Here is a 22,732-nt window from a genome sequence, read left to right on the forward strand (position 1 = left end):
AACTGTAATCCCAGCACTTTGGGAGGCCAAGGCGGGTGGATCACCTGAGGTCAGGAGTTCGAAGCCAGCCTGGCCAACATGGTGAAACCCCATCTCTACTGAAAATACAAAAATTAGCTGGGCTTGGTGGGTGGTGCTTGTATTCCCAGCTACTCAGGAGGCTGAGGCAGGAGAATGGCTTGAACCCAGGAGGCAGAAATTACAGTGAGCCCAGATCATGCCACTGCATTCCAGCCTGGGCAATTTAAAAAAAGAAGAAGAAGAAGACTAACTTTTTGTGGGAACTTGATATATAATTAGACAAAGAAGGGAGATCAATTAATATTTTTCAAGAGAAAGGGTTTGTGGCCGGGCGCAGTGGCTCACGCCTATAATCACAGCACTTTGGGAGGCCGAGGTGGGTGGATCACAAGGTCAGGAGTGTGAGACTAGCCTGACCAACATGGAGAAACCTCGTCTCTACTAAAAATACAAAAATTAGCTGGGCGTGGTGGCACATGCCTGTAATCCCAGCTACTCAGGAGGCTAAGGCAGGAGAATTGCCTGAACCTGGGAGGCAGAGGTTGCAGTGAGCCAAGATTGTGCCACTGCACTCCAGCCTGGGCGACAGAGTGAGACTTCGTCTCAAAAAAAAAAAAAAAAAAAGAGAAAGGATTTGTAACTTGGGACAGAAGAAAACATGCCTTTCTTTTCAGCATGATGAAATTAAAACAATGCTTAAGATAATCTATATGAAGGCAGTCATACCTGTTTTGCACTTTGGTGGTTAGCATGTCATTGTTTACAACATCTGCTTTCTGAAATTAGTCAATCATCCTCTGTTTTCTTTTTTTTTTTTTGTACTGCCTTTTAACCTTTTTCCCATGGTAGAAAACTCACTTGGGCTGGGATTTCTTTTTCCTACAAACCTATGAAGGAATTTTCCTATTTAAAAATACACTTAAAATATTTAGCAACCACTTGCCACGCCATGGGTTACTGTGTCTTCATTAAAATCCAACTGTTTAGTATCTTCTGATGGTGCAGATCCTGTGTGTAATGTAAGCTTACCAAGATGATTTCAAGCTACACAGATTCGGTAGTTCAAGTTGTTCCACTTCAATTCAATGCTCATGTGAATCTAGGATCTGCCATGATTTATGTCAGCCCCAAGGGTACCTGGTCAGTTCAGTTCTAAAGCATTTCTTTGCCAGGCACTGAGAGTACAAAGACCATATAAGACCTGGCGTTCAGTGTCAAACAGCTCAGAGCCTCTCAGTCCTTCACAGCTTCAGCTTTAGAAGGGTAAAGGGGGCAGGACATCTGGGCACCTTCTCTGAGCAAAGTTGAGCAGGGCTTCTGCAATGTAAAGCTACCCCAGTTGGTCATAAGCTTCAGAAATTTGAATGGTCCCAAAGGGGACTCTCCAGAATTGAACACACTTGGCTGTCCAGTCTCTTGCGACCTGTTTGCTTGCTCTACTGGTTAATGAATGTGCTGGTCATAAAGGGAATGTTGAAATGCCTCAGCCACGAAAGAGAGAGGTTGGGTTAACCACAGAGGCTCATTACCCTGGCTCTTTATGAGTTTGCCCTGGGAATCTTACTACTTTTAACTGGTGTTCATCGGGCACTAATCTATGCATAGGCTTTTCCTGCAGTACAACAAAAAAGAAATAACTTTTACTGTCAGGCATATAATTAAAACTGCAGCATACTTAGATGACAACCCTAGTATTTACTTTGAGGCCATTAGGAAAATGTCACAAACCATTTTGCTGTACTTACAGACCTGTATTCAAGGTAACTCTTAGAACCAATGTAGCAGCCACATTTTATAAAACTCCACTAATGATAAATTTACCCATTTAGATCTATCTTATTAATCTATTCTCTTCCTACTGGATCTATCTTATTAATTCATTGTTCTTCCTTCCTAAGAGCAAACAGAGGACTTTTTCCTTTGCTGCTAGAGCATAAATGAAGCTGGGCTAGAAGAATTTCCCAAAGGCCAAATGTATTAGTTCATTCCAGCTGCTAGAACAGAATGTGATAGATTGAGTGGCTTATAAACAACAGAAGTTTATGTGTCACACTTCTGGAGGCTGGGAAGTCCAAGATCAAGGCAAATTTGGTGGATGGTGAAGGCCCACTTCATGGTTCATACATAGAAGGTCATCTTCTCACTATGTCCTCACATGTGGGAAGGGGCGAGGGACCTCTCTGGGGTCTCTTTTATAGGGGCACTAATCCCACTCATGAGGACTCTGCCCTTATGAACTAATCACCTTACAAAGGCCCCACCCCCAGATACCATTACATTGGGTGTTAGGATTTAACCTGTGAATTTTTTGGTGGGGAGGAGGAACACAAACATTCCATTATGGCGCCAAGGTATAATATAACAAAAGGGAAATAAACACTGAGAGGGGACACAGATCTCGAGGTGGCTTACAAGCTACAGGCCATCAATCATTACCTCGAAGTTCATTAAGCAGATAATTCCCTGACTACTCCTCACAGCTTTCTAAAGGCAAAGACCATTTTACACCCACAACTCAAAGGAGCATCCTCACATATCCTTCCTCATTCAAACCTCAAATGGAATCCAGAGTTGATACCTCTTCCCTCAGTCTTCTGAGTTCTGTTTCCTCTCGGAAACATCAGCCTCCTACCCAGATGTCTGTGGTCAGGAATCCTCACTTTAGTGGAGACCATGCATACCCTACACATGTCAGCACAATCATGTCATTAAAATAGCACAAGCCAATATTTATTCAATGATGTACACGTGGAAGAACAAGGGGTCTGCCTCTTAGTTCCAAAAGACACCGTAGGCAGAAGGGACCTAAACTGTCAAGGTGTGAAACAACAGGGTAAGTTCAGGTATTGAAAGTATTTTGGTGTGGCTGGTGAACATGGTGCATTTGGCAGAATTGCAAAAGGAGAGGTTGGACCCGCCCATCTGAAGAATCTGTGTACCAAACCAAAGTCATGATGGTCTGGCACTCCCCAAACAAAACTGTGTACCGATCCAATGGCTTTTTAATTTGGGATGTGAAATCTCAAAAATTGCAGAGAAGCAGAGCCATGCTTCCAGACAGCAAATATATTTGTTAAAATGTATTTGTTACCCATTAATTGGGACCCATTTCCTGATAGCAACGTGGGTGTGACATGTTTTCACTTTGGTGTTGATTCGATGATTTTATCAGTACTAGCAGGTTAGAAAATTGATTTTTCCCTATTGAGATGTTTATTCAGGAATGTCTTTCTTCATGTTTTTCAAACTTGAAACAAACACAGTGCCTAAAAATTTTGCAAATTTTTTTAAACAAAAGAGAATACTAGGTTTAAAACTGTATTTCTTTTTTAAATGTACTATTTCTTTTCCTTTAAAAAAAAAACCTGCTAATTCTGTTTTGTTTTGTTTTTAGACAGAGTCTTACTCTGTCACCCAGACTGGACTGCAGTGGTGCAATCTTAGCTTATTGTAACCTCCACCTCCTGGGTTCAAGCAATTCTCCTGCCTCAGCCTCCCAAGTAGCTGGGATTACAGACGCCTGCCACCAAATCTGGCTAATTTTTGTATTTTTAGTAGAGACAGTGTTTTACCATGTTGGCCAGGTTGGTCTCAAACTCCTGACCTCAGGTGATCTGCCTGCCTTCGAGTGATCTGGCTTCCATAAGTGCTGGGATTAGAGGTGTGAGCCCACGCATCGCCTAATTCTATTTTTTATCACTCCTTTGTATCATCAAAATAGATAAAAGCGTGAGCATTCCTTGCTGGATCTTCATCTGTTAATTTTGCTTTCACAGCACAGCCACTCTCTTTCTGATGGAACCCGTGCAGTTCTGTTTCATCGGCAGGTCCCACCGCTAGTTTGAAACTTGAGCTCCAAGCTGTCCACACATCTCCCTCTCCACAGCCTGCATCTTGGTGCATACTGGGGCTAATGCAGTTATGGCCTCACTGCCTTCTCCCTTCTCCCCTTGGTCCATCCAGTCTTTTCTCCCTTCAGCAGTGAAGCGATCCATTTGAAATATAAATAGGTTCATATTCTCCCCTGCTGCAGAGGCTTCAATACTTTCCTATGAATTTCAAATATAATCCAGATGTTTTCCCATGGTTTAGAGAGATGGGGGATCTGGCTCCTTTGTTCTCCTTAGATTTCATCTTGGCCACTGTCCTCTTCGTCAGCTTTCCAAACTGATCTTTTGATAGTTCCAAAGACACTGTCTTTTTGGATAGGCCCTTTCCCATCTTGGGTTTCTCTGCCTAGAACCTGCCCTCTTATCCCACAGCTGACTCCTAAGGCCACCTCTGCCACATTTTCTTTTCCATTTGAGAGCTGTTACATAGGACATGCATACTGCAAGGCATGGTGTATTGGGGGCCATCTCTGGAGACTAACTACTACATGAATCATGTTTACCTTTTCCACCACTAAGACCTCAATTTCTCTCTGCTGCTTTTTTAGTTCCCTGTGTCTCTGGTGGTTTGCCTAAACCTGCAAACATCACCTTCTTATCCATCAACATGAAGAATGTCCTACAATGGAATCGACCAGAGGATCTTCAAGGAGTTAAAGTTACTTACACTGTGCAGTATTTCATGTAAGTTTCTTCTTTTCCTTTTGGCTAGCTTACAAACACAAGACTCAGACTCCTGTGAATTGTGCAAAGATAAACTATCTGTGGTATTAAATGTGTTTGAAAAAGAGAAAAGTTTTAGATGTTTCAGGTTAAGTTTTCTTGATGTTTTGTAAGATTAAATTAGAAAACAGTTTCTTCATGGAGACAGAAGGGGGCGCAGGCAAGGAAATGTTATTTAGACAGAGAAAAGAAGTTGGTCAAAACATTATCAGGTGGCAGTACAAACAAAGCAGTCCATCATCTCTGAAATTTCTAAGCTGTTTTGAATTATAGGCATCCTTAGACTCCCTGAAACCATGTGTATATTTCGTGCATTCAGCTGTTTTACTTAAAGACAGCAATGAATAGGCATTTCATCTGGCCCTCAAAACTCATTGCAAACAAGAAAGAATGCAAAACAGATTCAGAGAAACAAAGGAAATGGCCACAACTCCAACCACAAACTAGGAAGCACCTAAGCCAGATTCTGTGGAATCTGAAAGAAAACAGCTGCAGAAGTGGAAAGCAAACCTATACCTTCCCAGCTCCAACCACAGGAAACGACTTCACAAAAATAAGTGTCACAGTACTAAGAGGCTCACTTAACAGTCTGAGAGTATGGAAATTTAACGATTGCCACCACCAGAAATTAAGGAAATGTCCCCGTGGAGCCCCAGTTGGGTGCCACAGAATGTCAGAGATGGAGGAGCTGAAATAGAAATCAGGCACACAGCACGTGTTCACTGAGGAGGCCCCGTCCCAACCCAGGGAGAAGCTGGGATTGAGCAGGGGACAGGAGGAAAGGGAGGTGGCACTGGCTAGGAGGCAGCCCAGGAAGGCTACAACATCAGCCTCCTGCAGCCCAAAACCTGAGGGCAGGCAGCCTTCCCAGCAAAGAGAATAACAGATTTCATGAGAGTGTGTTTGATGGAAACAGAAGTTTAAAATTATGGAGAGCACGGGCCAGATGCAGTAACTCTTACCTGTAATCCCAGCACTATAGGAGGCTGAGACTTATGAATCGCTTGAGCTCATGAGTTCGAAACCAACATGGGAAATATAACGAAACCCTGTCTCTACAAAAAATACAAAAATTAGCCAGTCATGAGGGTACATGCCAGTAGTCCTATCTACTTGGGAGGCTGAGGTGGGAGGATGGCTTGAGCCGGGAGGTGGAGGTTGCAGTGAGCTGAGATCATACCACTTTTCTCCAGCCTGGGTGATAAAGCCAGGTTTTATCTTAAAAAAATAATTGTGGAGAGCAAAAGCTCATTTTCTGAGCCCTATTCTTATATGCATTTGCCTGTTCAACAAACAGCTGGCCCCACTCAAAGAGCAATAGTCCCAAAGGAACTAGCATAGCACCTATTCATAATTCCTGGGAGGGGTAAGGAGGAAAAAAGAATACAGTTTTCCAAAAAGCTTTGCTATGGAAGTAAGGAAGAATTAAAACAAATAACAGTCTGTAAATTTGTTAAGAGTACATAAACCACAGGATCTGTAAAGGTAAAGCTCAAAGAAAACAGGGAAAGAAGAGGTTCTAAGACAACAGGGAGAACTTTTTTTTAAGGAAGTGTGCAGAGCTTGGGAATATTGGAATATAAAAATACTGTATCAAGATGAAAAACCTGTGAGAGCTAAGTGGTAGTAATGGTTGAACAGGTAATAAAGACTGGAACTGTGTATCATGAATGTGTGGTATGTCTAGAAAAAAATTGGTAAAAACAATAGCAAGACATATCCTGGTGAAGTTACTGGACTTTAAGAAAATTAAATGATTCATGCCCGTTTTAGCAAAAGCAGAACTCAAGTTGGGAGAAAAGGGAAATTTCAATCTGACAACACTCAACAGAATACTTCTTCTGAGGAAAAGACAGGTATGACCTGAGACTCTCACTGAGTTCAGTAGACTGGTGTTTCAAAGCAGGTGGAAACCCAGGAGATCACTTTCCTGAGAACTTCCTGGGGGATCAGGTGGAGCACTAAGGATGACCTCCAGCTAACTGAGAGATAAAGATAACCCAAAAGAAGAACTTAGTGATGACAAAAAAGACTGGTAGCATGCACTGAATTCATCTAAATGTAGAACTAAGACTAAATAGTGATGGAAATGTAATTACAGAAGTTTCTTTAAAATAATTTGAACTTAAACAATAATATAAGGTGGAAAAGGTGGGGGAAAACTGTATGCTAATTTTCATAGCCAGAAGCCCTTAAAAGTGATCTAAAATGACAATATTTCATTATTTTAATAATTAACCTCTCAATATTTTTCACAAACCATTTTCTTAATTTAAAAGCTCTTTTAGAAACAAATATCTCTTGTGGTGACAAACATTTGCACTTCAGCAGTTCCTTTAATTTCACTTCAAAATCTTTTCTCTATTAAAGTTCAAGGCACATTGAATTGACTACTTTTATTAAAACCATATGTATGGTATAATCTAATTTTTGTCCATCTATTCTGCTCTCTAATCGTCCTTCTGTTTATACAGAAGCACAATGAGATATCCAGAATCATATACACCAAATGTTCTGGGGTAATGGGTTTTAGGGTGATTTGTTTCTCTTTTGATTATACTTTCTGAATTGTTTGATTGTTTGAATTAACAAACATTTACCATATTTTCAAAAACGAATCAAATCAGTGTTGTCTTTGAAAAAAAAATTCAGACCACTAAAGCCAGTGACCTCATTTATCTAGAAACTCATTCTCATTTCCAAGGAGTTTCTCAGGAACCAGTGTTAGAGGAAAGAAATCGCTTTGCAGAGAGAAGTAGCTCATGAGCATGCCCTTGCTTCCTTTTCCATTAGGTGGAGCAAAGAGCTTGCTCTGTCCTATGTTTTATGGGATTCAGAAAGGGATTTTAAAAACATAGGCAGTCATCACTGCTCTGTGTGAGCAGATACTTAGATTGTGCAACTTTTAAAAATAATGTACTTTAAAAGCAGCTTGCCATGTCGGAGTTCTTACATGCCTATGCACGTGAAAGATGGAAAGGAGTAGAGAGAGGGCAGCGTGTTTTACTGCCAGAGGGCTCCAAGCTCAGCTCTGCAGTCAGACAGTCCATAGTTCATAGCCAGGCTTTCAACCTAGCTGGGTAAGTTACAGATTATACTTTTATGCTTTTGAGTGAAGTTTGTTTCCAAGATGAAAATTTAACAAAAGTTTAAATTCTATCCACCAAAGAGTTTAATGCAAAAAATAGAATGTAGTACTAAAAACAAATTTTGGAGTCAGGGAAGAATAGTTCAAATCCCCAGTATGCCTTCTACTAGTCATGTGAATTTGAGTAGATCCCTTAATCTCCCTGAGCCTCAGCTTCCTCATCTATAAAATGGGATGAAAATAAGAGTACCTACCCCCTAGGGTTGTTATGATAATTAGACGAGAAAAAGCTTGTAAATCAGAGACCACTGAAGGCCCCACATGAATGTTTGCCATGCGTGAGTGTTATTACTGGAATATATGCTGAGTGATTCTGGTTATTATTCATTTATCTTGTTCAAAATCTTGTAAAGAGCCTTTTCTCCTGCATCAGCATCTGTCATGGGAAGCTGCCCTGCCCTTGGCAGGGCGAGGAAGTTTGAGGAGGGAGGGATCACATGGGCAGTGGCAATAGTCTTCAAACCACAACTCAAGACTCTTTGATGAGTCATGAAGTGAATGTTGAGGGACATAACTAACATTAGTCTTAATGGAAAGGAATGGAATGGTGTGGAATGGAGTGGAACAAAAAATAACTGAATGCAAGTCATGTGGTAAAGTTTAAATATTTTCTTGTAAAATTTTTGTTTTAATATGTTAGATAGTTGTATATGTTGTGAGCTGAATCACAATGTAAAATGTATTTTTTTTCCCCTGTGGATCATGGCCAAAAAAAATCGAAAGCCCCTAAGTAACAGTGATCACTTGGATGGAGAAGTTGGTCAGTAACATCTGGCTATGTTTCTGATGCCTTTGGTAGGTATGGTACTTAGGAAATGGAAAGCATCTTTACTTTCAGAAATCTGTTGCCATATTCTGAAAAGAGATGACAGCCATAAGCCTGGCAATGCATGGACATATCCTCTTTCTCAAGACACACTCTTCCCTCGACCTTTATGATAATGTTTTTTTTCTCATCTATAGCTGCAACTTCCAGGTCTTCTTCCTATCCAACCCTTAAATCTTGATGCTGCTGAAATTTTATCCTAGACTTTGTTTTGTCTCCACAGATAATTCATTCATGCCTGTGCCTTCAATGAGCAGTTTGGTGCCATTGACTCCAAAATCCCTACCTCCCCCTCACGTGTCTCTCCTGAGCCCTTTTGCCCACTAGGCATCTGCATTGGGATATTTCTTACATACTCAGGCTCAAGACATCAAAAGTGAATGTCTTGTCTTTCCCTCCTGCTATGCCTCCCCATTCATTTCCCAAATCTGCTCTGTCTCAGTGCCCTTTATCTTGGCAACTATCACCACCATTCCACCCATCTACTCCAGACAGAAAGAGACAGCATCCTTACCACCTTCATTTCCCTAATCTGTTACATGTTCTCTATCACCAAGTCCTTTCTCCTAATATTTCTTAGTTTTTTCCTGTCCTTATTTATCCTACTGCCCCCATCCTTGTCCAAGTGACCTACAACTTCCCCTGGACCACTGCAGTGTCCTCTCAGCTGTTCCCTAGGTTGCCACTTGTAACCTATCAGCTTTCCCATGCTCCCTCCCCTGTTCCTTTCACTGGCTTATCATATGTCACCTGTACTCTACACTTTGATTTCTCTTGCCTGAAAAGGGCTAAAAATATTGCCCCCATCCCTATTTGCTGTTTTTAGTAAAGAAAAGGAAAACCAACGTGACCAACCTAGTCAATATCATCATCACCATCATCACTATCATTATTGAAAATGCAGATTTTTGTATGCACTCCAGCCTCGTGTATTTTTCCTAGAATTCTTGATGCTTATATTTTTATATGCTACGGGAACATCAAGGTAATTTTTCTTCCCCCCAAAAATGACAAATTTTTCTTAAAACAATCCATCAAACTGACCTGTGTACATGGTAGACTAAAAACCTACATAGATAATTACTAGAAGAATTGATCATACAATATGTAAAAATTATACTGTAGCCAAAGAATAACAATAAAATACATGCTTTCAAAATGTACTATCCACATTATAATTCACAGAAAGAAAGGTGATTACAGAAACTGACTCATGTTCCTGACAGCTAATGAAAAAAATTGCCCACAGCAAAAGTGGATTCTTTTTTATCTCAATGACAGGCACTTTTGTTTTTCTGAACAGAAGGTCTTTAGTTCCATTCAGTTTTATAAAATGACTGAGTTTTTTATTGTAAAGTATAGAGGGCACTTCATTATTAATTCAGCTTCTTTCTTAGCAGATATGGGCAAAAGAAATGGCTGAATAAATCAGAATGCAGAAATATCAGTAGGACCTACTGTGATCTTTCTGCTGAAACTTCTGACTACGAACACCAGTATTATGCCAAAGTTAAGGCCATTTGGGGAACAGAGTGTTCCAAATGGGCTGAGAGTGGACGGTTCTATCCTTTTTTAGAAAGTAAGTAATGCAATTATTGCAATTATCAGTTAAACATATATTAATATCAAGTTTAACAGTCTCAGCCTCATAGACAGCCTTGCCCAGTGAAAGGTGCTCTTCTTGGCTCTATTCTGGACCAGTGGGTTGAGTGAGCAGGCCAAGGTCCTTAACTTTGCTGGCTTTGAATCTCACGTTGATTGATTGATTGATTGACTATAGAGGCGGGACCTCATTACGTTACCAGGCTTGTCTGGAACTCCTGGGCTAATGCAGTCTTCCCACCTCAGCCTCTCGAAGTGTTAGGGTTACAGGCATGAGCCACTACATCCAGCCTGAGTCTCATCTTTGAGTCAAAGGTTTAGCCAAGTGGTCTGTAAGATCTCTCCCAGATCCAAAGTTGATACTAGATGAAAATGATATCAAATTTTGACTTTGTCTTACTACTTAGTAGAAGCTATGTAATTTGAGGAACAAAACTGACTTTATTTGGTGTGGGTTTATGGACTGTTACTGTCTCCACAAGACTGATTAAAGATTGTCCTGATGATCCCAACTATGCCTTTTCTTATATGAACTTGGTAGTGTGATGATGCAATTTCCAAGTGTAACTCAGAACCAAGGCAACGTCTTCCTGGTATCTGCTTTTATAATGTTGCCATCCCCTGAGCTGTGGCTGACTCAGTCATGAAGGACCCACTCAGGGCTGTCATGATGAGCTCTACAGGCGCTCCATAAGTCAGGGAGCCCTCCCGGATCAGAGGTCAGAAAACTACCCTTTGGACAAATCTAACAACCCCCTTTCTGTTTTTCTACAGGCCAAGAGTTAAGAATGGTGTTTATATTTTTAAATAGTTTCTAAAAATCCAAGGAATATTTTGTGACATTGGAAAAGTACAGGAATTTGAAATGTTGGTGTCTAGTCATAAATAAAGTTTTATTGGGACACAAGCCCCACACTCATTTGTTTACATAGTTACCTTAGACTGCTTTTGCATTATAAGAGTGGAGTAGTGCAACAGGGGTCATATGGCCTGTAATACCTAAAATATTTACTGTCCAGACCTTTAGGATAAAAGTTTCCTTGTCTCTGTTCTAGATCATTCTAATCACATCTCTGATTTTCCACTTATCAAATCATGTTTTTGTCATTTATCACCAACCTTTCAAGTCAAAGAAATGTTACAAACCTTTTTTGATGGCATTGACCATCACCAGATACTGTTTATGCATGTGAATAAGGAAATATAACACTTGAATTTGCTGTTCTAACATTGTATCAGGCTGTGTGAAATGGTTTCAAAATTAGGCATAACTTGAGCCCACCTTAGTACATTTTGAGGCATCTCCTGTAAGAAGGTGTCTTTTAGAGCTTTGATCCGAGTAGGATTATACTGTAGCTTTATCTAAGGTAATTTGTACATCTCAACATGATAATAACCTCTCTCTTCTCCTTTAAGCACAAATTGGCCCACCAGAGGTGGCACTGACTGTAGGTGATAAGTCCATTTCTGTTGTCCTGACGGCTCCAGAGAAGTGGAAGAGAAATCCAGAAGACATTCCTATTTCCATGCAACAAATATACTCCAATCTGAAGTATAATGTCTCTGTGTCGAACACTAAATCAAATAGAACGGTAAGCCTGCAATGGAATGGGGCATATTATTCATGTATTACTCTGTAGCTAATGTGGGAGCCAATGGCCCTGATGCTTTGATTCTCTGCATGTGACTCTGGGAAGACCTGATATTCAAAAGAGATGCTGCACATGATACAGTTGAAGCTGATACATAGAAATTTTACAGAACTAACTTCAGATCTTTACAGAAACTCTGTTAACAGGATATGGTGTTGCTATTGGAGTGTAGGAGATTGTGCACTTCACTTTGATGGAGAGCTTTCATTTGCAGTCTTTCTCTGAGAAAAACAACATGTGAGCAAGGACCCAGGACAATGAATAAGAACTCTATCCATGTGTTATTTAAAATTATTCCCAGCATTGATCCAGTTCCTGACAATGCTCTGCTGAGCTAAAAGAAAAGAGCATATTGAAACTGTTGCACGGCCGGGCGCAGTGGCTCACGCCTGTAATCCCAGCTCTTTGGGAGGCCGAGGCGGGTGGATCACGAGGTCAAGAGATCGAGACCATCCTGGTCAACGTGGTGAAACCCCGTCTCTACTTAAAAAATACAAAAAATTAGCTGGGCATGGTGGCGCGTGCTTGTAATCCCAGCTACTCAGGAGGCTGAGGCAGGAGAATTGCCAGAACCCAGGAGGCGGAGGTTGCGGTGAGCCAAGATCGCGCCATTGCACTCCAGCCTGGGTAACAAGAGCGAAACTCCGTCTCAAAAAAAAAAAAGAAACTGTTGCTGAATAAAAAAAGCTTATACTGATAGTAAAGGACTCAATGGTGGCTTGGTCTTTTATTTCCTTCTAGAGTTCTTTGTCTGGGGTGGTCCAAGAAATGTCTGGCTCTAACCAGTGTTTGCAATTCCCTGTCCTAGTGGTCCCAGTGTGTGACCAACCACACACTGGTGCTCACCTGGCTGGAGCCGAACACACTGTACTGTGTCCATGTGGAGTCCTTTGTCCCAGGGCCCCCTCGCCGTGCTCAGCCTTCTGAGAAGCAGTGTGCCAGGACTTTGAAAGGTAAGCTTTAAAAAAATCTCCACTGGTCTAGGAAGGAGATCTGCTAAAACTATAAGGCAGTATGATGATTTAAACAAGATTTTGATAAATCCATGTCTAATGGAAACAGGTTGAGGCAAAGGCAGAAACAGCTACCACCAGAATTGCATGGAGCAGCCTAGGACTCTGCCATTGAGCTTGGCTAACATTCAGAAGTGTTCTCACCCCCTGGGAGAACTCATACAGTCCTGTGTCTGCTGCCAGCAATCTTCCCATGGTCCCTCCATTACCTGTTTTGTGAAATAACAACGAAAAACTTTTACATGTGGCTTTTTTCTTCTTTAAAATCATAATCAGGCTGGACATGGTAGCCCACACCTGAAATCTCAGCACTTTGGGAGGCCAAGGAGGGAGGATGACTTGATCCCAGGAGTTTAAGACCAGCCTGGGCAACATAATGAGACCTCATCTCTACAAAAAATAAAATAAACCAGGCATGGTAGTACACACCTGTAGTCCTAGCTACTCGGGAGGCTGAGGTGGGAGGAACACCTGAGCCCAGAAGAGGCTATAGTGAGCCATTGTTGCACCACTGCACTCCAGCTTGGGCAACAGTGTGAGACCTTGTCTCAAAAAATTAAAAAATAAGGCCAGGCATGGTGGCTCACGCCTGTAATCCCAGCAATTTGGGAAGCCGAGGGGGCAGATCACCAGAGGTCAGGAGTCTGAGACCAGCCTGACCAACATAGAGAAACCCCATCTGTACTAAAAATACAAAATTAGCCAGGCATGGGGTCATATACCTGCAATCCCAGTTACTTGGGAGGCTGAGGCAGGAGAATCGCTTGAACCTGGGAGGCAGAGGTTGCAGTGAGCCAAAATTACACCTGGGCAACAAGAATGAAACTCTATCTCAAATAAAAACAAAAAATAATATCAGTCTGATCAATAGAAGTTCTGTGGTCTCCAAGAACATCAGACAATTTTATCAGTGGAAACAAAGCGTTATTCTAATATCACTGTAAAGCAGAATTTATTTTTCACTTCCCCTGGGGAATACTAATTATAGGTGCTTCAGGTTGTGTTCAAGTGCAACTAGATTGACTGTGTGAGGGTCCGTCCAGGATCAGCAAATAAGTGATCACTTCTTTATCCTTACAGTTACTTCTCTCTGTTTCCTTTTAATTATCTCCTCACATTTTCTAAACTGGGCTGCCAGGGAACCGTGGTTAGAGATGCCCATTCCTATGAGGAGATACAGAGTTGTGAGCTTGGCATTTGTTTAATTTTTCTGCCTTCAGAGTGAGAGGAGCTTGAATTCAAAACATGAAAATATAAAGAAAATGAATTCTAAAGTTTGTCTGCATCGAAGGGCTCTTCATCCATTATTATTCTGCTTCTTTTCCAAACAGCTGGGCTAGAGACAGAGGTCCACGACCTCCACGGCACGCCTTGGCTCTGTCATCAGCCATGAATAGGAATCCATAACCCCTGCTTTCCTCCTCCCTCACCCCTCCCACCTTTCAAGATGAAACCGTTCCAAAGTAAAGAAAGGGAACTTTGTGAGTACATGTGAAAAGTGCAAGGCTTTGCTTTTGACTGTCTGTCTTTATCATAGCTTTTCTTTTACAGTGAAGGAGTCTTTACCATATATCAAATGAAACTAAAATGCCCAGCAAAACAAAGCATATTGAAGAAATCATATTTTTATTTGGGAGAAGTGCTCTCTTTGCTAACACCTTGATCAGTGCCAGCTGGTGGGAATGAATTTCCTGTGGAAATCATTAACACAAGTGGAGCAAAAGCAGCAAAATGCAGAGTAAATTCAAAACTTCTCAGTAAGCAGATGAAGCCCACTTTCTCACTAATATGAAAAAAGTGGCCAAGTGCAGTGGTTCATGGCTGTAATACCAGCACTTTGGGAGGCTGAGGTGGGAGGATCACTTGAGTCCAGGAGTTCAAGACCAACCTGGGCAACATGGTGAAACTCCATTGCCAAGTCTGACCTGCAGACTCTGGCCAAGCAACAGATGAAAGTAGTTCACAGACACAAGTGTTTTGCCTGTGAGAGTGAAGCTAGGAGACCCCATGGCTTACAGACCCCAAAGAGGGAGTCCAGTCATGCAGCCCCAATATGTCGGAGATGCTCATATTTATTTTAGAAATGATTTAATGACAAGGGTCACAAACAAACACCATTTGCAGGTAATTAACATTGCTGACCCCCCGAGTAGAGAGCAGTCATGGCTGTGGATAATCAGAGGTTGGTTTATGCAGAAATAGGTAAACAAACTTATCTAAATAAAGCCCTCTGCATTCATTCCCTTGTTATCTGCTCTTTGCTATTAGCTCAAGGTAAGAGGATTAGGCTGCCTTCAGCTATAACCCTTTCCCAAAGCTTTTGCAAAAGCTTCTGGCCGTCCAAGAAGGTTTTCATCTTTCCTATAATTTTTCCCACCACCCTGACCAATCTCCTATACCACATCACTACTAAAAATACAAAAATTAGCCAGGTATGGTAGCATATACCTTTAATCCAAGCTACTTGGAAAACTGAGATGGGAGGATCACCTGAGCCTGGGGAAGTTGAGGCTACAGTGAGCCGAGATTGTGCCACTGCACTCCAGCCTGAGCAACAGAGTGAGACCTTGTCTCAAAAAAAAAAAAGAAAAGAAAAGAAAGAACAATTAACAGAATAACAGTTAATTGTTATTGGTAGGGGTCTTTATTATAATAGCACACCTCTAGGGAGACAGAAGAAGAGGTTCTAGAACAGATACAGTTCTGAACCCCTGCTATCCCAGCTGTTATATCACCAGAGATATCTTTCCAACACACTGTTGTGAGGACCTGCTTTCTGAATAATCAGTAGCACCTTTATTGGGACTATTCTTTGAAACATATTTCTGCTCTCTTGTCCCCCATCCCTAAAATACAGGTACAGTTTATTGGGTTTGTTGTAGTAAACATGAGCTAGTGTATATGGAATGCCATCAGTCATTGTTATGATTCTTTTCAATTAGGTCAGGCTCATCGAGGGACCAGGGATTGTATTAAGAGGGTTGGACTGAGTTGCAGGCTAAAAGCAGGGCAGGTGGTGTTCTGACACCTGCAGCATCTGCACTGCAGCACTGGCACGTCTCTGTGCAGAACCTGGCAATGAATGTGCTCCTTGGGAATCATGCAGGGCAACAGGCCTGCATGCTGGACTTTTCTCACTGGCTGTTGTTGACCACTCTCATCAGCCATGACACATCTGTTTCCAGGCTTTCAACTGGATAGTTAACCAGATAGTGATTTTGCTGCTTTCTCTTGGGCCCAAGCATCAAGAGCATCCAACTTTCTCCTGGATTAGAATGTTCCGGTCACACTCCTGCTGGTTTTGTTAGTGTGTAAGGAGTACACTTGGACTTTTGTCATTTGACTCTTTTTCCTACTGCTGTATCGATCAGGATCCTCTAGAGAAACAGAAAGAATAGGATAGATATCGATGCAGATATTGATACATTTATTTGTTTAGAAATATTGATTTATTTTAAGGCATTGGCTCACAGGATTATAGAGGCTGGCAAGTCCAAATTTGTAGGATAGGCAGGCTGGAAACCCATGGATGAGTTGATGTTTGCTCTTCGCACCCAAAGGTAGGCTGCTGGCAGAATTCCCCGTTCTTTGGAGTCGTCAAGACATTTTTTATTAAAGTCTTCAGTTGATTGCATGAGGCTCACCCACATTATAAATAGTAATCTGATTTACTGAAAAACCCACTGATGGAAATGTTAGTCTCCCATCTAAAAAAAAAAAAAAAAAAAAAACCTTACAGAAAGCTCTAGAATAATGTTTACCCAAATATCTAGGTATTGTAGCCTAGCCAACTGGACATATAAAATTAACCATCGCAACTTCCAAGTACACCATAGTGGCTTAACAAGTATGAGTTAGTCACAGTGAGCTCTCGTCATCACCAATATGGCCAGTACTGCTTTTATTAAAACTATTTCCCAGGTCTTTTCATTCTTCTACAGGCTTTTACTCATCATAAACCTACAGCACAGCAGGCCTGGGAAGGGAGTCAACTGCCATTCGCACTGTACCCTATCCAGCCACCTCCCTACACTCATCCCCAGGCTCCAGCCTACCCAGAGAGTCCAGCCAACCAGTGCAAGAATGGTTCTGCTACTCACATAAAAGGTGGCACCATGCACTCGTGTCCTCCAGTGAACATGCAGGAAGATTGAGTGCACAGGTGGCGTGGAAAAGTGAGGCAATTTGATGGGATCTTCACAGGAGGGTTTTGTTGTTTGTTTGAAGTTCTGCAAGTTACCTGAATATCAAATACAATTTCAAATATAGGAACCAGCATGAATCTCATAGGCAGAAGATGTACGATGGTAGAATATGTGCTGACTTGGATGATTGATGTATTCTTAGTGTAAACATTTGAGGTGAGTTCAGATTCCTTCAGACTGTCTCTTGTTAGGGAGAGTAAGAATTCTGAGACCCCTTATAACTTTAGCTTAAGCTTGTCAACATAGAGGTGAGAAAACTGAGTTCCCAAAAGTAATAATCTGCCCAGAAGCCACTTAACGATGCCAGTTTTTTCCCCATCACATCAAATCACAACTATGTAACCCCTTTTCCGCACTTCCCACCTTTTTTTTTTTTTTTTTAACAGATCAATCATCAGAGTTCAAGGCTAAAATCATCTTCTGGTATGTTTTGCCCGTATCTGTTACCGTGTTTCTTTTTTCTGTGATGGGCTATTCCATCTATCGATATATCCACGTTGGCGAAGAGAAACACCCAGCAAATCTGGTGAGTGCTTGGTGTGGCAGGGGTCTTTATTATAATAGCACACCTCCAGGAGGACAGAAGAAGAGGTCCTAGAACAGATACAGTTCCCTTTAAGGGAAGAGTGAATTTAAAGTTAAATAGCTAGTGAATTAAAAAACACTTTCTGGACTGGGCATGGTGGCTCATGCCTATAATGCCAGCACTTTGGGAGGCTGAGGCAAGCAGATCACTTGAGGTCAAGAGTTCAAGACAAGCCTGGCCAACAGCATGAAACCCCATCTCTACTAAAAATGCAAAAATTAGCTGAGTATGGTGATGCATGCCTATAATCCCAGCTACTCAGGAGGCTGAGGCAGGAGAATCACTTGAACCCGGGAGGCAAAGATTGCGGCCAGCCAAGACTGCACCACTGCACTCCAGCCTGGGTGACAGAATGAGACTCTGTCTCAAAAACAAACAAATGAACAAAAAAAACCTTCTGGATTAGCTCACTAACAGAACGAAAGATAAAGATTCCTTAGCTTTGAAAAGATTTTCCATTTAATGACCAGATTATACAAGGTCCTGGGGTACACAGATAAGTTCAGTCATGATCCCTGCCCTTCTAGAAGTTCAAACCTAGTCGGAGCCTAGAATTTCAAAATCATATGTGAAGACTAAGATGAGAGCAGGCACTGGGAACTCTGGGGGTACAAGGAGGGCCCCAAAACCCCACATGGGGGCTCAGCTCTCATGCCAGGGCTTGGTTATGAGAGGTGAGCAGGAGTTAGGATCCGTAGTGCAGGCAGAAGAAACAGCAAGGGGAAAGGTGGGTGGATGTGTGGAAACTGCCTGACATCGCTGAACCAGGAGGCTCCGGATGAGAAGCTAGAGAAGATGAGACTGGAGAGTGGGAGGTGGGTCCGAGTAAGGGGAAAACTGGGGTGCTGTTCTAAGGAGCTCGGCCTCATTCTACCGGCAAAGAGAAATCTCCATAGGGTTTTAAGTCGGGAGCGTCAGAGTCCGAGTCCGTATCATGGTTTAGATCCAACCAGATATTAGTTCCGGGACAACTTGGAGGGAAGTAAGACTAGAAACAAGAGAAACACCCAGGGAGCTATGGCTTTGTCCTGGGGAGAGAAGATTCAAGTCTAACAGACGAGAGCGGGATATCAGGCTAGAGAGAAAGACATGGAATAGAAACACACTTAGGAGGAACATGGCCGGGACTTAATCCTTCACAGTGAGGAGAAGAAAGAATAAACCCAAGGAGGTGCAACCATGTGCTGAAAGGTTCTGAAGGGCTGAGCATATTTTTGACAATCAAAACTATTTTCTTGGGAACTATTAAAAGATACATTCACATGTACCTGATAACATACCTTGGTTCCTGTTAGTTCCATTTCTAAGTTTTTCTATGATTCTGCCTGAATTCAGGTTTCAGAATTGGCTTCTTAATGGCATTGGGAGACCTTTTCTGGAAGGAACATTCACAGGAGAATTGACCACCTGTGATTTTGTTGAAACTTAAAATGTAAAAGAATGAAGCTAAAGGTTCTGTTTTGTAAAGTTAAATGAAATCACATGCTAGAGTGACAATGAGGATTGTAACCCATGCTTTCTTAGGTAACAGGCATCTTTTACGGTACCCACAGCAATATTTTAAGCTCATCTGAGCTTCCCTGACATGATTTAGAGTGTCTCTGTCTGCCATAAACTGGCAGATGAATTTCCTTTTTTGGCCCTATTATAGCATGATCAGAATGGTGTAAGGAGTAAAGTCCATCCCTGCTCATATATTTCCCTCCCTTTCTACCTCCAGTTCTCATGCCTGTCTGCATTTCAAACATATCCAAAAACAGGGCAGGTAGCCAGGGTAACCACAGCTTATTAACAAGTACATAGCAAAGTATAAATAAAACAATGTCACAAACTCTGCTATACTCAGTCTTTGCTACTCTTCGTGTGGCTGAGATTCTGACTTTACAGAATGTAAAAAACGCCAAGAAATGAATGATCTCTCCTGCCAGTTAGAAGAGAGGGCACCAATGCCCCAAGCCCCAGCCTTGGACTGGAGAAATGACCACCCAGTGAAGCACTTCGTTTCCATGTGCCTTTTGTGTGTCTCTACATAGTCTCTTTAGGTCTCTACTCCCAGTGAGTGAGGTTTTCTATATATTGCAAGCATAACTTTCATTTACATGAGTTGGTAAGAGTAGGTCTTTAAAACTATCTGGTGACAAGATATTCTACCTAACAGCTGTTTTTAATGTCTCTCTAAAGTGAAAAGGTGAAAACCATTCTCTTTTCTCTTCATAGATTTTGATTTATGGAAATGAATTTGACAAAAGATTCTTTGTGCCATCTGAAAAAATCGTGATTAACTTTATCACCCTCAGTATCTCGGAGGATTCTAAAATTTCTCATCAGGAGACGGGTTTGCTGGGAAAAAGCAGTGATGTATCCAGCCTTAATAATCCTCAGCCTAGCAGGAACCTGGAGCCCCCTCAGGAGGAAGAGGAGGTGAAACATTTAGGATATGCTTCGCATTTGATGGAAATTTTTTGTGACTCTGAAGAAAACACAGAAGGTACTTCCCTCACCCAGGAAGAGTCCATCAGCAGAACAATATCCCCAGATAAAACAGTCATCGAATATGAGTATGATGTAAGAACCACTGACATCTGTGCAGGGCCTGAAGAGCAGGAGCTCAGTTTGCAGGAGGAGGTGTCCAGGCAAGGAAGATTATTTGACTCGCAGGCAGCGCTGGCAGTCTTGGGTCTGCAAACATTACACTACTCATGTAGCCCTCAGCTCCAAGACTTAGACCCTCTGGCACGGGAGCACACAGATTTGGAGGAGGGTCCAAAGGAAGAGCCATCGACAACCCTGGTTGACTGGGACCCCCAAACTGGCAGGCTGTGTATCCCTTCATTGTCTAGCTTTGACCAGGACTCAGAGGGCTGCGAGCCTTCAGAGGGGAATGGGCTCTGGGAGGAGGGCCTTCTGTCTAGACTCTATGAGGCACTGGCTCCAGACAGGCTACCGGGAGAAAATGAAACCTATCTCATGCAATTCATGGAGGAATGGGGGTTATATGTACAGATGGAAAACTGACGACAACACTTCCTTTTGCCAGACTCCTTCTTTGCAAACAAGTGAGTTACCCCTTTGATCCCAGCAATAAAGTACCTGGGATAAAAGATGTTTTTTCCAGTTTTTCAGTGTCTGTGAGAATTACTTATTTCTTTTCTCTATTCTCATAGTACGTATTTGGTTGGTTCATGCATGCAGGTCTTTTAACAATGGTGGTGGGTGTCCAGAGTGCAGGAGCTAGCCTGTTTCTTTATACAGAGGAAGCAGTCCATAAATGTTTGCCAGGCTGGGTGCAGAATTTATTCAGGTGGGCATACTCTGGCCTCTTTGTTTATTATTTTCAAACAGACACACTTCTGCGATTATTTTCTGGGTTCGTCCCATGTGTACATAGCACTGTAAAAAATATTTCCCAAAGAGTATTCATTTTATAAATACTACTTTTTCAGAACTGGGTTTATTGGGAGCTGGAGGAGATACTTAAAACAGGCACATACCGCTAGGTCGGTGGTAAGTTGGTTACATGTGAAAACCTCAACTATCATCATGATTCATATTTAGAATGAATAAATCAGGCCCAGACCTTCATGATATCACACACTCTTGGCTACTTTAAGAGGTCGTCATCAATACTTTATGAGTAATTCTGGAATATAAACATAAATGAGTATTCTTTTGTAGTCAGAAAAGTGTCCTCTCAATAATTTAGTAGGGGCTTATTGTCTCTCAAAACTAACCTAAAAGAAAATGGCACATATTATAATAGAATATTACATTTATTTCTGGAAATGTGTTTTCAAAAAGATATTTACATAGTCTATAACTAGGAAGTGTTCAGTAAAGCACTGTGTTACTGTGTTACTGTTAGAATATCAAACATTAGAATAGGCAGTGGTTCAAAGACTCTAGAATATCTGTGAATGAATATCCTCTATTCTTATTATATTAAAACTCATAAATACAGAACATACAAGAAAAATAAGTTAAATGACCATGTAAGGGAGAGTTTATTAAAATTTGACATAATTTGCTGTGGGAACTAAACTGTGCCATAAAACAGTACCTTTCTAGTTCAATTCCGGTAGCTGTTCTCATTTCCTTTACCACTTGTTAAGAAAATTAAATTCTTCAGTCATGCTGCTTTGAAATGGGACAATATCTATTAAGTTGAACCATATGTAATTGTTGATATTTGGCTGTTTTAAATCTGACAAACAGCAACTTCATATGATTTGCCTTAATATGTATTTGTTTTAATCATGAACTCATAATCCATTGATGCTCTTTCAAGAAAACAGATATCACCCGTATTTCCTTATTGATATTTTTGGTACAAGCAGACAACCCTGGTAGGAGAGATGATTCTGGGGTCATGACCTTTTGTGATTGTCCACAGATGCAAACAGTTTCTGATCTAATGGTTTAATTTAGAGAGTAATTATATTAACCAGAGTGTTCTGTTCTTCTCAATCTTTATAAAAACGATCCTGCTGGTTTGGGAGAACAAATGTATTACACTAACTGTAAAAGTAGTTCAAAAGTGAGAAAGAATGAATTGTTATTAAGAGCAAAAGAAAAAATAAAAGGATTGATATAGTCCTGCTTATTAATTCCATTCACAAAATATTTTCTAAGCACCTACCATGTCCTTCAGTGTCCTCATCTGTGAAATAGAAATAAGAGCTGCATTAGGATTGTTTTGAGGATTAAAAGAGTTGAACTGTAGATGGTACTCAGACCTGTACTGGGCACATAGTGAGTGCTCCATAAGTGTTTGTCATCGTCATCATTAACTGCCAGGTCCCACTGTTAACTGCCAGAAAGAAAAGCCAGCCGGGCACAGTGGCTCACGCCTGTAATCCCAGCACTTTGGGAGGCCGAGGCGGGTGGATCACGTGGTCAAGAGATCAAGACCATCCTGGTCAACATGGTGACACCCCGTCTCTACTAAAAATACAAAACATTAGCTGGGCATGGTGGTGCGTGCCTGTAATCCCAGCTACTCAGGAGGTTGAGGCAGGAGAATTGCCTGAACCCAGGAGGCAGGGGTTGCGGTGAGCCAAGATCGCGCC

General features: G+C 41.5%; 1 protein-coding gene across 8 annotated transcripts in view; it reads left to right on the forward strand.

Annotated features, from left to right (window-relative positions):
* The window catches only part of IL20RA (interleukin 20 receptor subunit alpha), a 47,165-nt gene extending 24,903 nt beyond the window's left edge, over positions 1-22,262 (forward strand). For 2 of the 8 annotated variants that reach the window (XM_032274658.1, XM_032274662.1), the window contains exons 2-7: positions 4,460-4,595; positions 10,009-10,187; positions 11,627-11,802; positions 12,671-12,815; positions 17,467-17,606; positions 19,884-22,262. In XM_032274658.1, the coding sequence (XP_032130549.1) occupies positions 4,460-4,595; positions 10,009-10,187; positions 11,627-11,802; positions 12,671-12,815; positions 17,467-17,606; positions 19,884-20,681 (1,574 nt within the window). In that variant the 3' untranslated portion in view covers positions 20,682-22,262. Of the gene's footprint in view, positions 1-3,666; positions 3,683-4,459; positions 4,596-10,005; positions 10,188-11,626; positions 11,803-12,670; positions 12,816-17,466; positions 17,607-19,883 lie in introns of those variants that run through there. The other 6 variants (XM_032274659.1, XM_032274660.1, XM_032274663.1 and 3 more) reach the window with 4 other exon arrangements.
* Positions 22,263-22,732: the final 470 nt, after the last annotated feature.

The sequence above is a fragment of the Sapajus apella genome, unplaced genomic scaffold (genome assembly GCF_009761245.1).
Source record: "Sapajus apella isolate SASKATOON/1434 unplaced genomic scaffold, GSC_monkey_1.0 scaffold6, whole genome shotgun sequence".
In the NCBI taxonomy this organism is placed as follows: Eukaryota; Metazoa; Chordata; class Mammalia; order Primates; family Cebidae; genus Sapajus; species Sapajus apella.